Here is a 16,990-nt window from a genome sequence, read left to right as displayed (position 1 = left end):
TCATTCGGTCCGCAGGATCGGGAAAGTAGTAGATAGGCGACCACGACCAGAGGGTTTTCGTGTCGTGCCGCTTTCTCGAAATGGTAATAGAATAAAGTTTATAGTTTATCAATGCGTTGACACTAGATAGATGGCGTTAGTAATTCTTGCAATTGTGCGTTATGATACAGTCACGTTTTGTTCATTTTGCGATTTAAATTAAATGAAATTATTCTTCAGACAACTTTTTATATTCGATCAATATATGAGAAGTTATTAAATTAGATGAAATTTCGAAAGCAGATGGGCAATTGGTGCATTCTGGTCATCGTTCTCGTCGAACCCGTCGCTTGCGCCGAAGGGCTCGACGAGTAAATTATCCCATAGACACAGCCCACTGAGTTTCTCGCCGGATCTTCTCAGTGGGTCGCGTTTTCGATCCGGTGGTAGATTCTGCGAACAACGGCTCTTGCTAGGGTTCGTGTTAGCAACGTCGTCAGGTTTAAGCTCCGTAAGCTCACCTACTAGTTAAGGTTACGCTGAAATAGCCTCTCAAGGCTATCAGCTAAGGTAGGAAAGAAAAAAGGTGCATTGAATAGAAAAAAATGCACTCTATGCATAGAAAAAGGAACTCTAAAGCATACAGCATAAGGCGGTGCCGAAGTGAATAGCCTGAAAGGCACCTTATACGAATATATCTACGTACTCATCCGAGAATGTGCTCCTAACATACAACAGGGCTCCGACAAAACCGAAGTATATCAGTACGAATAGCGACATGTACAGAATTACTAGGCCTCTGAAAATGTTCATTTTGTATTTGAAATTGGTTATAGTATTACATTTTGGGTTATTTTTTTGTTTTTTTGTAAGCGCGGAATGTGGTTGAAGCTTGAGTTTGGTTTGTTAACTGTCAATGCCATAGTGAACTTCAGTGAAGTTTCTTAATTTTTTTTGTAAAATCTTTGTGTCTAAAGTTATCTATGATTATGATTGGATTATAATCAATGGCTCCTCAAGATTTATAATTATTTTATGTTGTGGCGGTAGCCATCATACAAAGCAAGATATTTGACAGATGCCTGAATCTCGCTTACATTTTCAAGATAAGCTTGCATATAGACAAGTTCCGAACAACATTTGGACCTTCCTTCGGTCTACCGAGCAATATCACCCGCTCGGTGGTAGATCTTCCGTTTGTCGTTTAAGACTTCCCAAACTGGTGACCCCGACAATCAATAAAATATTTTCATTTTTGACATTAATGAATGAAAACTAGGTACTTCCGTATTTTTCATTGAATGGGTTGGCGAACGGGAGAGAAATTAGTATATACTTAACCGGCTTGTCTATTAAGATTGAAAAAAAAAACAATTCCTAACTTTTTTATTGATAACCCTAAAGCTAAAGAAAAGAGCTATAAAAAAATATAAAAAGAACGCTTAGAGTTAAGGTGACACTTTTGTATTTAGCTTTTTTCTTTTTTATAATTCAATTGTTGGAAAATGTACTTCTAGTAAAATGAAATGACGCGCTGCCTGCAATAGCTGTATACATAGATTATGCGTAGGGCTCACTAGTGGCGTTGTGTTGCGAGCTCTCGTAGACACGGCCGTCGCCGCTATCTCCACCAACGACGGGCGATATACGACATAATTGTGAATCCACCCTCAGTGTGACCACTTTACACCTGGTGGATCCCGAACATACGTGCGCGTCTTTCAATACATTTAGTTTTGCTGTAGTTTCTATCTCATTCACAGATAGTACTTGCGTATGAACTAAAATAAATCGATCAGAAATAAAACACGAGACTGATATGAAATAATTTAATTGTTAATTACATTAAGTTAATGAGTCGAACATAATCAGAAAATCGTTGGAACTGCGACTTGAGGTTGGTTTTTTCTTCTGGCAGGAAGTTTTATACCCAAATGTACCTGTTGGATAATAATTTATATCAATTCGAAGCATTATTGTAAGGTAGTAAATGTACTTATGTACTTGCTACATATAAATTAAATATAATTATGCTTAGATACTCAGCTATGGACGACACTAAGAATATAATTCTAAGATTGTTTGGTGCCTTATAGTATACTAGTTGTTACCGGGGCCTCCTTGCATGGTCTAGAAAAGGTGTCCATAATTTACATAATGGATTTACATTTACAGGATAATAAAACAGTTTCCCGTGGGAATGAGATGTTTTCTCGGGAAAAAGGTAGCCTGTGTCACTCTCGTAACATAATACTATCTCTTGAAAATTATAGAGCATTCCGTTGCTTCGTTTCGACGTAAAATAAGGTCAAACAAACAAACAAACATACTTTTACATTCATAATATTAAAAGTATAGATCCTACATTGCTCTTTGTCTCATTTCGCAATAAATGCGAGTTCCTTGTCATAAATAAGGTATTGTTTGTATACAACACTTTTTGAATCTGGTCTAATTATCTAATTCGAATATTACACAAATTACACAATTTTTTTGTTTTTATTATTGTTATATTATTATACTATGTTGAGTTGGCTGTTTGGTTCTCTTTGTAATCTATACTAATATATAAATCTACGGTGGTTTTTACGGATGTTCCGTTATAACTACTGAACCGTGCATCCGATGGACTTGAAACTTGGTATCCGTGTAGAAAATACATGTACTTAACGGATAGGCTAATATTTATATGAGTGTTGGACTACCTAATAATAATGACAATAAATAATAATGTTAATTTTAAATGCGCAGTGAAGCGGGCGAGTACGGCTAGTAAATAAATAATATATATAAAAATGAATTGCTGTTCGTTAGTCTCGCTAAAACTCGAGAACGGCTGGACCGATTTGGCTAATTTTGGTCTTGAATTATTTGTGGAAATCCAGAGAAGGTTTAAAAGGTCACTTTTTTTTTATTGCTTAGATGAGTGGACGAGCTCATAGCCCACCTGATGTTAAGTGGTTACTGGAGCCCATAGACATCCACAACGTAAATGCGCCACCCACCTTAAATGAATGAAAATGCTCGGAATTAAATAAAAATAACAATTTTGTTTTTCCTTTGATCTGTCATCATACGTCGGACTGATTCTTTTTGTTGGTTTTAAGTTTACAACAGTTTAGGTCTTTTATTTATCGGATGAGGCACTACGAAGTCTGCCGGGTCAGCTAGTAAATAAATAATAGTTTTGTTACGCTGAAATTAGAAGAACGATTCTAGAGATGTTGTTACGTACGGTTTGTTGATGGGTGCGCAGACCGGACCGCCACTTGAAGGTCTTTGGGCAGAGCTCGCAGGCGAACGATCGCTCGCTCGTGTGCACCGTCGAGTGGCTCTGTCCAGGGACCACTCCGAGTTACGTACCGACACATGTTGCCATGAGTTTTACGGAATCACGTCTGTGATTGCTTTTAAGTCGAAAAGGTAATCGTTGATATGAAGGTAGCGTGTCTGACGGCGGCTCTAATGAGTCTGTTTGATCCATCACTATCTTTTATTCAAACTTTTTTTATTGCTTACATAAAGGTAAATGCCGATATGAATTTTAAGGACTTTAAGAGTACCTACAGCGGCTCTCTTACCCTTCAAACTGAAACGCATTACTGCTTCACGACAGAAACAGGCAGCGTGGTGGTACTTACTCGCGCGGACTCACAAGACGTCCTACCGCCAGTAATTAGGCATATAATTTTGATTTTTATTACACGGTATTGTTCCGGACGGCTTAAAAGTCAATCGTGACATTTGTTAAGCACGTATTTAATTAAAGAAATTAGCTGGAGGATTCGAATATCAGCATATGAATATCGCTCGATACGAATGCACTGGGCGTCCTATCCTATAAGCCGCGACGACTTCAAAACTATTAATAGTTGCAATAATGCAAGACTCCCTACATAATACTCTTTGTTTAACTTGAGCTTACTTGGCTTGAGGCAGAAGACATGGGGGTATGTTGGGGTTTGAATGTGTAAGTTTCTTTTTTCCTTACGTCTGTAGGGTGGGGGCAGGACTTCAAACAATACACTCTGAGATTAGGGCCACAGAGCACACCGTCTCTCACCTTGAGTGAGGACTGCTTGACGAAGCCCTTGGGGCAGTCCGGACACTGGAAGGGTCGCTCGCCCGTGTGCGTGCGCATGTGGTACCTCAGTATGGTCGTGTTCTACAAACGAAACGTAACGGACTCACAAACATTACCGGGTAATCGGTTCGGTAATGGTAAAACTGTACACTGGATACTGTTAGTCTCTTAGAATGTTTTTTTTTAACGTTACTATTTAGTGAACTAAAATAGATAAGTTAACTGTTTCCTTAATGTTACCTTTTTTTTTTTTTTTTTGTCCGACCGGGGGCCGAACCTCCTACGAGGTCCCCGCGCCTAGGGGGCGCGCGGGGTATGTGAGACTCAACGATCTGCAGGTGTTGAGAGCAGATCGCGGGCCCAGGGATTTTAGGGCCCACCCACTAAACGACTCCCCTGCACTCTTACACCCGACGTCCGATCTCCGTCCGGGGTCAGAACCTGTTCAGACTAGGGGGGTTCCCGCGGTTAACACTACAACCCGACACGCGGCGCCACCCCGAGGACGCCCGACCGACGGGTCGTCGAGGCGATAGTCGACGACCAACGACATCAGTCTCCGCGGTACGGCGGCCATACCAGGCCGCCCGGGCGGTGCCGCTGGTGTTCCGGGATACCCCGCTGGGCCAGAACCAGCCTGCCGGGTCGGAACGCGATACACCGCCGACCGGGTTGCTCTTCAACAGTATGTTCGGCGACGACAGCGACGACGAAAATGCGGACCGCATCGCAGTCCGCAGCCGCCGACGCGTCGTCCCGTCCTCCTGGTGCCAGCGCGCTAGAGTGACGGTAGCGTGCGGCGCAGTCTCAACCCCCTTAGGTCGCCCCGTGACCATCACCGGGAGGAGACTGCCTCCTCATAGGGGCTGGAGCTGGACAAACGCCCTCCTCCGACCCCCGGCCCGACGGCGGCGGCACGGCGCCGAGAGGGAAGAAGAACTCTCCCTCTCCCGTTCCGCCGCCTCCTTCTGCGAGATGGTGGACTCGCAGAAGTCGAGCATCGCTTGCCAGGACTCGTCGCTGCCGAGCATCGTAGCCACGACGGTCGGAAGCGACAAGTCCGGTCCTATTTTTGCAACGAGGACGCGGCGCTGCTCCGCGAAAGCGGGGCAGTACGCGAGCGTGTGCTCCGCCGTGTCCTCGTTGCAGCCACTGCAGTGGTGGCACTTCGGCGTCGGCTCCCTCCGGGCGACGAGGTGCAGTTAGCGACCGAAACAGCCGTGTCCCGTGAGCACCTGCGTCGCTCGGAAGTTGAGACGTCCTCGGTCGAGATTCACCCAGTCCGAGAGGACCGGGCGGATCGCCTCGACGGTCCGTCGCCCGTAGGCGGGGTCCGCCAGGCGGCGAGACCACGCCTCGAGCACGGCACGCCGAGATTGAAGCTTCCGCGCTCGAACTTCCACCGCGCCAGGACGCGGCTCCCCCCTGGAGCGGAGATCGCATCGCCACGCGTAATCCGCAGCGAGCGCCTCCGCTTCCAGGTCCCAGGGAGGCGTCCCAGCTAGCACGCACGCCGCCCCGAACGAGACGGTGCGGTATCCACGAACCGCCCTGACCGCAATCGCGCGCTGCGGACGTCGCAACGCCGCAACGTTGTCGCGGGTCAGGGCGTGGCACCACACGGGAGCCCCGTACAGTGCCATCGACCGCACCACCCCCGTGTAGAGGCGGCGCACCACCACGTCAGGCCCCCCGACGTTCGGCAACAGCCGACTCAGCGAGCCGGCGGCCGCCATCAATCGGGGACCTAATCTCTCAAAGTGAGCGCGGAAGCTCCAACGACCGTCCAGTACGAGACCGAGGTACCGTAATCCGGTCGCCTCGATCTCGACGCGAACGCCTCCGATCACAAGGTGGGCCCCCTGAGGCGGCGCTCTCCGGGCCCCATGAAACAACAGGGCCTGTTCCTTAATGTTACCTATGTCAACAACTGTTAGAGACGGTAGTCAAGAGAATTCATGACTAAATTACTATAAATACGAGCTACTATTGTCGCACAAAACATTCTGTCTCGAACAGCCGAATGGAGCGGAGCTCTCTGTTGTCATCGCTGTACACTTGAAATGTAATAAATGGAATTTATTGGAAAAGTGAGTCTTAATTGTTATCACAATTATTTTTTTTTTTTTTTTTTTATTGCTTATTACGATGGACGAGCTCACAGCCCACCTGGTGTAAAGTGGTTACTGGAGCCCATAGACATCTACAACGTAAATGCGCCACCCACCTCGAGATATAAGTTCTAAGGTCTCAGTATAGTTACAACGGCTACCCCACCCTTCGAACCGAAACGCATTACTGCTTCACGGCGGAAATAGGCGGGGTGGTGGTACCTATCCGTGCGGACTCACAAGAGGTCCTACCACCAGTGATTACGCAAATTATTATTTTGCGGGTTTGGTTTTTATTACACGATGTTATTCCTTCACCGTGGAAGTCAATCGTGAACATTTGTTGAGTACGTATTTCACTAGAAAAATTGGTACCCGCCTGCGGGACTCGAACACCGGTGCATCGCTACATACGAATGCACCGGACGTCTTATCCTCGAGGTCGTATCCTTAGGCCACGACGACTTCAAATGTGATTATAATGATGAAGAGAATTACATTAACAACGCTGATGTTTTTAAAAATCATTTTAAAAATACCAAGGACCTAGCCAAGTCCGTCATATCTTAATATCCTTAATTTATCAATATTTAAAAAAAAAAAATTGTTGACGGCGACTTGACTATGAGCGACGGTGAGTATTTAGTGGAGCCCGCGGACATCTCGACGCGAGCGCCGCGCAATCCTGGGACATGAGGCCGGTTTCATCTTTCAAACTAGAATATACCACTGTTAAGCCGAATTTACATTACGAAATTAGTGGCGTGAAATTAATTTCGTGACACAGTTTTACTAACAGTTTCACGTGTAATTTAATACTTTCGTAATGCATGCATTAATTTCATGCATGGAAATTAGTTTCGTGCCCTGCGCGATTTTTTGGTGAAATTAATGTCATGCAACTAATTTCATAGTGTAAACGCGACGTGAAACTAATGTCGCGAAAGGGCCTGCGCTGTGCGGACGTGTGTATTGTTAGTTCGGACGCGGTTCAAGCGTTGAAAATGGCAAACCAATGATGGAATACAGAAAAAAATATAGATCTTATTAATGAATATCAATGACAAGGGTCCCGAAACACCTATAGTAAAAAATCAAAATTATCTTCACTCATTCGAAAATAGTTTTTATAACTCTCAGGATCTTCATCTGCTAATTCAGAGACTAACTTCATTGCACCTAAATGCCTTCTTGTTGACCATCCTCGAATCTACCAACTTTTTTTTTTCTGATAGTCTTTTTTTAAGTTTATAGGTATATAAGCATTTCTTTAGCTACATTGAATATAGCAAATTATAGCTTTGATGCTGAAGGCGCCATGGTTACTGCGATACTGTGGATTTCGCGACACTAATTTTTTAACGAAATTACTTTCGCATATATCGAAACTACTTTCGTGAAACTGAGCTCATCATGCATGACACTAATTTCGTAATGTAAACTCGGCATTACACAATGAAAACGACCAGGGTCGTGGTACCAATCTATTTTGTTTTTCTCTACCTAAGGGACTATTACAACTACTCATTAACCGGTAGATGAGCTCTTGGCAACCTGAAAGAATTGCTAACAGTGGCTCTAGCAAGAGCAGTGCTTCGCTGAATCTACCACCGGATCGGAAACGCGACCCACTGAGAAGATCCGGCGAGAAACTGAGTGGGCTGTGTATAGACACGGGTCATGGATGGATGATCATGGAAACCCTATGTGTTAGTTCGCTCGTCGTGGATCCGTGAGGACGGTGACCGGGGCGGGCTTACAATACTAGTCGTTCTAATAAAGCCACAATTTTGAAACTCTTCTACCTGAGTTAGAAGTGGATTGTATAGTAAATAGTTCTAAACACGTAATTACGGATCCTCTCGATCCATTAACGGTGCTTTTAGGTACCTCAAGCACCGGTCACCGGCCGAACCCGTCGCTTGCGACGAAGGGTTCGCCGAGTAAATTAACCCACAGACACAGACAGCACACTGAGTTTCTCGCCGGATCTTCTCAGTGGGTCGCGTTTCCGATTCGGTTGTAGATTCTGCGAAGCACTGCTTTTGCTAGGGCCAGTGTTATCGACACTCCCGGTTTGAGCCCTGTGAGCTCATCTACTAGCTCGGTTAATTTAGAATAACCGGAGTAGAGTTCATCCATACTACCTGGAGCCGCTGCGGTGATCCACAGTGCGTTCCCAGAGATCTTTTTTGCCACGTATCATCCGGCTATGGAATGAGCTCCCCTCCACGGTGTTTCCCGAGCGCTATGACATGTCCTTCTTCAAACGAGGCTTGTGGAGAGTATTAAGCGGTAGGCAGCGGCTTGGCTCTGCCCCTTGCATTTCTGAAGTCCATGGGCGACGGTAACCACTCACCATCAGGTGGGCCGTGCGCTTGTCTGGCTACAAGAGCAATAAAACAAAAAATCTCGACGTTACTACAATAGCTAGGAGATAAAGAAATGAGTAGGTAGAATGTCGGGTGGGTACCGGCAGCGCCTTCCCGCAGCGCTCGCACACGACGGCGGGCGCGCGCTGGGCGGCGTGCGCGCGCCGGTAGTGCGCCCCCCGCCGCGACGCACGCGCGAACGTCTTCTTGCACTGCCGACAACAAATCAAATCAAAAAAACTTTATTCAACATGAATGAAAGTACATACTTGTTGAACGTCAAAAATAACTACCGCCAATTCGCAAAAACTAGCCTCCGTCTTGAGAAGAACTGGAAAGAAACTCAGCGGGCATGTCTTTTTTCTTCTTTTTAAGCTATTGCATAGATTTTATCGCGGGCCTAGAGCGCGGCTTGAGAACGGAATCATGAAATTTCGTAACGAAAAAAACCTTACACCCCTCACTCCGCCTACCATGTAGCTCGCGTTCAACCCATTCACACGTTGCGCTTGTGTAGTGTTTGTGAATAAGCGCGCGGCGTGACGTCGCACTGCATGCGCATCATGAAAAGTCTGCCCGTCTCTCTCTCTCTCTCTAGCGCGGTCTAGCTTATGAGTGTGAGTTAAGGTTTTGCTTTTATTAATGTTTAATATAGCGTGGTCTTGTTTTATTACTGTTTTAATATTAAATTATCATTGTCTAATTATAATTGCATAAGTTAATAAAAAATGTTATGCCATAGCTTTACCGCGGCAGTTCCCGAGTGCCACACGTATTTTTTTTAGTATTAGTTTTTTTTAAATATTAATTTTTACTCTGAGTATTATAACGTAACAATTATTGCAATATTGAAATGCCCGGAGCGAGCAACACCCGTTAGAGCCCGTTCACACACGGTCTCTGTTTTACTGGTCCGTTTTGTCGGATACGTTTTTTTCCTTCGATGGAGCATGTATGAGCGACTTCACATATGGTACAGTATTCAGTATACAGTAAAAAAAAACGATCCGGTAAATTACGACATTCCGTTTCGTTATCGAACACTGGATGAGCGGAATACGTATCCGTCATGGTTCCGTATAATTTTACCGGATAGAAACTATGCGGGGGTGAGGGGGCCGGCGGGCGGTATAGCTAGACAAACAAGTTTCGTCCTGGTAGAATAGCGGCGGTATACTACGAATTTGCTTGTGAACATCGTATCCAGTAATGACGGATAGGTTGAAAGTTACGCGGTGCCTATGTGTGAATAAAGCATAATTTTTTGTCGTATTCGTTAAAACGGGTACCGTATACCCGGAGACTATGTGTGAACGTAGCCTTAGCGGACAGACTTACGTAATTACTGGTGGTAGGACCTCTTGTGAGTCCGCGCGGGTAGGTACCACCACCCCGCCTATTTCTGCCGTGAAGCAATATTTGAAGGGCGGGGCAGTCGTTGTAATTATACTTGAGACCTTAGACCTCATATCTCAAAATGGGCGGCGGCATTTGTAGATGTCTATGGGTTCCTGTAATCACTTAACGTCAGGCGGGCCGTGAGTTCGTCCACCAACTTAAGCAATAAAAAAAACTATTGTAGTTGGTCAATACTCACGCGTAACCGTCGCTCCGACACCAGAATGTATGCGTCTATTTTTTTTCCCTTTTCTCTGGTAGCCTATGAGGCTATTCCAGGTACGCCCGGACGGGTAGGTGAGCTCGCGGGCTCAACCTGAGAGAACTTGATCATACTGGCCCTAGCAAGAGCAGTGCTACCCATAATCTACCACCGAATCGGAATCGCTGACAAGGTCCGACGAAAAACTCAGTGGGCTGTGTCTATGGATTAGTTAGAAGATGATATGCTGCTCCACATCCAGTCGACTCACCTTGGTACAGGGGTAAAGTTTATCATTCTTTTTGTTCCCGTGAGTTTCTAACAGATGTTCGCGTAACGACGACCTGCTGTCGAAGCTGCGGCCGCAGTGAGCGCACGCAGCGCCCGGCATGCTCGCCGACTTGTTGCACGACATGCTGTGCGTCCGATAGGCTTCATTATTCAGAAATCGTGTTTCACAATTTGCGCATTTAGCGTTCGGTGGGTATTTCAACTGTAAACATTTTTTAAATGGTATTCGGTTTGTGGCAGAATGTGTTTTCAATTAAATTATAATATTTTACAGCCAAAGTATCTGATATCAATTTTTTTAAATAAAAAATCGCGTCTGTTCAAAGATAGAAGACGAAATATTTATTCGTTTTACAAAAATGGGACTACTAAATAAATAAATAATAACTGGGAACAAATCACGTACAGTCATTCGGCCCCAATTTAGCATTCTCTGTGTTATGGATACCAGAGACTGACATACACACTTATTTTTCTTTAAGGTATTTTATGACCTGGTAACTAAGACCTTTAGGTCAAGTCTTATTTTAATTTATATTCTTATTTTTAAGAAAAATGATAATATGAAGTGAATGAAATGAAGATGATTAATTTGAGACATAATCAACTGATGAGAAATTAAATGAAATGAGATGAGATGACACGGGATGAAATATAATCTCAGTAAAATGGTGGTTATTTACTGAAGCTTTTTCAGTGGGCTTTTTGGAGGATCCCGAGAAGCTACGTCCAGCGGTTTTGTTTCATTTTCCCACATTTGTACACTTTCACAAATACTAAACAGTTAATAAACCACCGTTATTACACATTTAAACCTCAAGAAACACTAAATAGAAAAAATAAAGCAAATCACACCACTTCACTCCCCGCGTTCCCGCCAAAAAGTCCCCAGATAATAGATATAATGAACGTATAGATAATAAACACCTCAGACAAGGAACAAAAAAAATCTGTTCATCGCACAAAATTTTTGTCCGATCTGGAAATCGAACTCACGACCCTCGACGCAACAGTCAGGGCCGCTTACTAATGCTCCACCGAATCAGCGTTACTTGTTTCATATAAAACACCCCACACACTGACCTCCTTATGGACCAAGTTCTGGTGACACTTGAGGCCGGTCTCGGAGACGTAGGACTCGCCACACAGCTCGCACCAGATGCACTTCGACGGGTGACTGTACCTTATGTGCGCTAAGTATGTGGTTTGTTTGCTGGAAATCAATACAGAACTTGAATCACCGGCGACGCCTGGTACAAGGACAGACCCCAACTGGTGTTAAGAGGTTACCGGAGCCCATAGACATCTACAAAGTAAATGCGCCACCCACCTTGAGATATAAGTTCTAAGGTCTCAGTATTGTTACAACGGCTGCCCCACCCTTCAGACTGAAACGCATTACTACTTCACCGTAGAAATAGGCAGGGCGATGGTACCTACCCGTGTGGACTTACAAGAGGTCCTACAACCAATAAAAAACCACCAGTCACCAGCGACGCCAGGTACAAGGGCAGACTCCAACTGGTGTTAAGAGGTTGTTCTTTTTTCCCTACTTATGCTGATAGCCTTGAGGGGCTATATCAGCGTTGCCTTAGCGTATAGGTGAGCTCACGGGGTCAAACCGGGAGTGTTGCTAACACTGGCCCTAGCAAGAGCAGTGCTTCGCAGAATCCACCACTGGATTGGAAACGCGACCCACTGAGAAGATCCGGCGAGAAACTCAGTGGACTAAACCTCGAGACATGAAGCCTTCAAACCGAAACGCATTACTGCTTCACGGCAGAAATAGGCAGGGTGGCGGTACCTACCCGTGCGCTCACAAGACGTTCTTCCACCAGTAAAAGTGAGCACTGGCATCATATCTTAATAGCATACAACGGTTCCACCAATTGTGTTCACAAAGCCGTTTGTCTATTTATGTGAGCCCTTATGAGCCCTTTGAATGTTCATACTCACTCGTAAGTCTTATCACAGTTTTGACACTTGTACACCTGGCCTCTGTGCATGTTGTAATGTTCTACTGCTTGGGAGCTGAAATATTGAAATGAATACACAACTTGAATAAGAGAGAAATGATAACACGGGTTAGCTAATGTTTCATTCAGTTGGTGAGTAATTAATAGAGATGAAACGGATAGTGGTTTGGCCGGATACCGAATATTCGGCAAGCTGCGAGGCCGGAGCGCCGGATATTCGGCCCTTTCGGAGATATTCATGCGCGTTCGGGTGTTGTCGCATGTGGGCGGAGCCTCCTGGCTGAGCCTTTGCTCGCCCACCTGACCTGGTGAAACTGGAAAGGCCTCCGGGCCACCAGTAATCTTTCAAAAAAACGTGGTCGGAGGTCGCGATGACTCGGTACGACGACAATTTGGTATTCATTCTACCACAATTTGCCACTTGTTAATTTTGAGTATTAAACAAACTAATTAATAAAGCAATCACTTTTGACCTGCGATTATAAAAATAAAAGTTGTCTATAACCTATTGTGGTATTATTTGCCTTTTGTATAACCATGAGATTTTCTTAATACTATAACTCCGACCGGATACTGATTTACTATCCGCTATCCGGCCATGTTTTCACTATCCGGTCGGATATCCGTTTCATCTCAAGTAATTAAGCAGTCGGGTCACAAAGATTTGAGTGAGATGATCTTTATTAAGGCACAAGTTAAACTGTTAAATAGCTTCTAAAGTCCACAGTGATCATATCCAATGGTACAGACCTGAGCAATCTCATGTTGGACCTTCTACAAGTGTGCTGTCTAAAATTTGAAACTGTATAGATCATGTAAGAAACTTTTTTTTTTTTTTTTCCTGGCCGGGGGCTGAACCTCCTACGAGGTCCCCGCGCCTAGGGGGCGTGCGGGGTATGTGAGACTCAACGATCTGCAGGTGTTGAGAGCAGACCGCGGGCCCAAGGAATTTAGGGCCCACCCACTAAACGACTCCCCTGCACTCTTACACCCGGCGTCCGATCTCCGTCCGGGGTCAAAACCCGGTCAGAGTAGGGGGGTTCCCGCGGTCAACACTACAACCAGACACGCGGCGCCACCCCGAGGACGCCCGACCGACGGGTCGTTGAGGCGATAGTCGACGACCAACGACGTCAGTCTCCGCGGTACGGCGGCCCTTCAGGCCGCCCGGGCGGTGCCGCTGGTGTTCCGGGATACCCCGCTGGGCCAGAACCAGCCTGCCGGGTCGGAACGCGATACACCGCCGACCGGGTTGCTCTTCCACAGTAAGAACCTAGAACAATTGGTCCACCTGTATTTCCCTGGATTGATTGATTTGATTAACCTTATACACCGCATAAAGAATCACAAAGTTTACCTAAGTATAGAGACATGTTTACACTGTCTACAGGCAAACTTCAAGCGATGCGTCTTCATGTGTCTTTTCAACATTTTCTTGTCTCTGTAACGTGTCTTACATATATCACACACCTCATCGCCTCGACTCTGAAAACAACTTTTGATTCATTCAATACACTCAATATTCTAATGTAATCTAGATATCAACTTCAAGTATGATATAAAAAAAACTACAACTACTAACTTTTTTTTTGCCAAGCAGGCAGACGAGCATACGTCCCTTATGATGGTAAGCGGTTACCGTCGCTCATGGACGTCAGCAATGCCAGGGGCAGAGCCAAACCGCTACCTGCCAAAATGGTATGGCTTAAATAGGTGAAAGAGTTCACAGCTTTTCCGATCTTTGTGGTTACCAGACCACATAGACTGCACTATGTGAATAACCCACATGTGTGAATTGTAAAGAATAACACCTATCCTTCCCTTCAGGAAATTGACTATGGTTAAGCAGCAGTAACAGATAGGTAGCGGTACCTGTACCGGCTCATTAGTACTAGTCCTACTAGCAGTAAAAAGACTGCACATGGTCTGAATTAAGAAACTTTTCCTAAAATGGGTTAAAGATTGATTGTTTGTGTGTTGCATTGTTTAGAGGTTTGCTAACTATGTACATGAGTTAAACAGAAAGCTTATCAGCTTATTTAGGGGGTATCAAAACAAAGATTAAAATTTTAGATTGATAATAATTTGATTTCAAAGATTCATATGACAATGATTTGTATTCACTGCATGTGTATACTAAATTCCCTGTAACGAACTAGTAAATACAAACAATTAACACTTACAGGATCATGCAACTTTTTAAAATGTTTATTCAAGTTATCATCGTCCATATAACTTTTGTAGCATAGGCTGCATCTGAATGGATATGAAAAGCCATTTTTACGTTTCAAAATCTCTTTGTATTGATCTTCGGTACTCAAAGTTATTATATTCAAATCATATGTATGTTCAAAATTGGCCATGTTCTGTTTTGTTTCAAAATATTTACCTATCTGCTTAAATTTTTTTTTACGTGTCCGTTTTTTTATTTCATTATTTAATTCGGTTACCAATGTTTTTTCTTCATTTTCCACCAATTCTTTCGTTAAGGTATTTTTCTTGTGTATTTCTGTATCCAAATCATCTAGTCCCTCATTAGATTCACAAACATTTTTGCAATCATGGTCATTTAATTCATTTTTTATATTAACATTGACTAGTTCTTTAATGTTTTCATCTTTAATGTTTGTATCATCTCTTTCTTTATTTTCATATTCAATGTAGACTTCAGTTAAAATAGGATTTTTGCTTTCATTATATTCAACTTTTTCTGCTGTGGCTTTAACATGTGAAGGTGTTGAGATATCATCCTGGAATGTTAAATCGTTTATTGAGTTTTGAGTTATAATAGGCTCGCATTGGTTTCTAATGAACTATGAACAGAATATTTAGCAAGGTTTGCGGATAGTGGCTCTACATAAAAAAGCTTTGTCACCGGCAAGAGGACTAATACCTCACCTCAAAAAGTATTATTCATTTAAAAGCATCACAATAAGCTAACATAAACATACTGTTAAGGACTCTATTCGACTCGTTTACTCATCTACTTACACTATCAAGCACTTCATTGTTCAATGTTTGTTCCAGAACCTCATTTGAGTGTTGGCATCTTTCTCTGAATCGATGACATATTAACAACTGTGCATGACATAGATGGCAGAAGATATATGGTTTCCTAGATGAGAACACCTGAAATAAATTGTTTCTTTATAGTTTACAACTAGAAGATTATCTTTTGAAGTATCCATGTTTGGGGTTGAGTTCTCGAGTGAGTTTGGGCTCGTATCAATCCTAAAAAAGTTATATATAGTCAACTCACACATCAACACACATTAGCTGTTGTGCCAATATTCTACATATTTATCTGACTGATACATATGTTAACTTTAAGACTAATTTCATAAGTTTTTATTTATTTCATTTATTGCTTAGATGGGTGGATGAGCTCACAGCCCACCTGGTGTTAAGTGGTTACTGGAGCCCATAGACATCTACAACGTAAATGCGCCACCCACCTTGAGATAAGTTCTAAGGTCTCAGTATAGTTACAAGTAAATTGGAAGTTGTTGTGGCTAAGGATAAGATGCCTGGTGTACTCATATTGAGAAACGTGATTATGCCAGAGTTCAAACCCATCTCAAGATGGTTGATAGCAACCATGTTGTGATATCTACAGGCTCCAGTAACCCCTTAACACCAGATGGGCCGTGAGCGAGTTCACTCACCTAAGCAAGCAAAAAAAGTTTAATTAACAAAATATTTGCAAATAAATAATTTGATTTCTTTTGCTTTGTAATATATTAATTCTTTTTGTTTCTTCCACTATCTTTGTAATATTATGTTTAAGTATTTTTTAAAGGGAATTTTAAGACTGAAATTGTTCTAATTTTAAATAAGGTTTTTTCAGTGTTGCAAATTTATATGTATCTCACTTGGTCACCACTTAATAATCTGAACGTTTCTTCAAGTTGCGAGTTTTCAATTTTCTTTAGGTTTTCTACACCAAGGCACGCTCGGCAAAGCTTTTCAGATTTCTCCATTTAAAATTTTTACTAATTGTATATAAGAACTATCATTTGTTTATTGTAGGGGAAAATTTTGTCTGAAACTGTTTAAATGTTGTTATTAAGATAATGTTGATTTTTTAAAAACTAAATTAATTCGATATTATATCATATGTTGTTGTACAAAAATAGTGTAGTTTAAGGCATGTTTATTGTGTTATAACATGTGTATTTCTTATCGTTAATCTTGTTTGTTCTACAGTTTAATATATTAAAGTAGATGTACAAATGTAAATGATGTACCGTAAAATGGGGCGATTAGGGATTGAGAGGCGAATCGGGAAAAAACCGGGAAAATCTTTCGACACTCAATATTAGTTATAAACTCGTTGCAAAATCTTCCATTTTTTGTAGTTTAATAGTAGAATGTTGAAAGTTTACAAAACAACTCTGAATATGCATGATAATAGCTGCTAACTTATAAAAAATCGCGTTTCAAATTAACTTTCGGTGGTGGTAATTATTTCAGTGCTAGAAACTTTGCTCTCTTTTATTTATTTGATAATAATAGAAGACGACTGTGATTTATAAACGTTATTTAGTGTTTGAACCATCATGTATATTAAAGGTAAG

The 16,990-nt window shown here is 42.9% G+C and overlaps 2 protein-coding genes across 9 annotated transcripts in view; one reads left to right on the top strand and one right to left on the bottom strand.

The window, feature by feature from the left end:
* The window catches only part of LOC101736572 (mitochondrial pyruvate carrier 1), a 497,008-nt gene that overhangs the window by 470,721 nt on the left and 9,297 nt on the right, over nt 1–16,990 (top strand). The window lies entirely within an intron of this gene.
* On the bottom strand, nt 1,795–16,659 carry LOC101738042 (zinc finger protein 595). Of its 8 annotated transcripts, none has more exons than XR_009973420.1 (11): nt 16,286–16,653; nt 15,405–15,542; nt 14,597–15,163; nt 13,771–13,898; nt 12,394–12,468; nt 11,521–11,650; nt 10,418–10,639; nt 8,648–8,758; nt 4,043–4,144; nt 3,215–3,386; nt 1,795–1,919 (listed from the first exon to the last, which is right to left on the bottom strand). XR_009973420.1 is itself a non-coding variant. In XM_062669211.1 (11 exons), exons 1-11 carry the CDS (start codon nt 16,391–16,393, stop codon nt 1,848–1,850), a joined length of 1,824 nt encoding a protein of 607 aa, XP_062525195.1. In that variant the 5' UTR covers nt 16,394–16,659; the 3' UTR covers nt 1,795–1,847. The 8 variants fall into 8 exon arrangements, 7 of the variants coding, with proteins under 7 accessions (XP_062525195.1, XP_021204097.1, XP_062525197.1 ...); XM_062669211.1 differs by having other exon boundaries at nt 3,215–3,313; nt 3,971–4,144; nt 16,286–16,659; XM_021348422.3 differs by having other exon boundaries at nt 3,215–3,313.

The sequence above is a fragment of the Bombyx mori genome, chromosome 6, assembly GCF_030269925.1.
Source record: "Bombyx mori chromosome 6, ASM3026992v2".
In the NCBI taxonomy this organism is placed as follows: Eukaryota; Metazoa; Arthropoda; class Insecta; order Lepidoptera; family Bombycidae; genus Bombyx; species Bombyx mori.
This window is presented reverse-complemented; position numbering and strand designations above follow the sequence as displayed.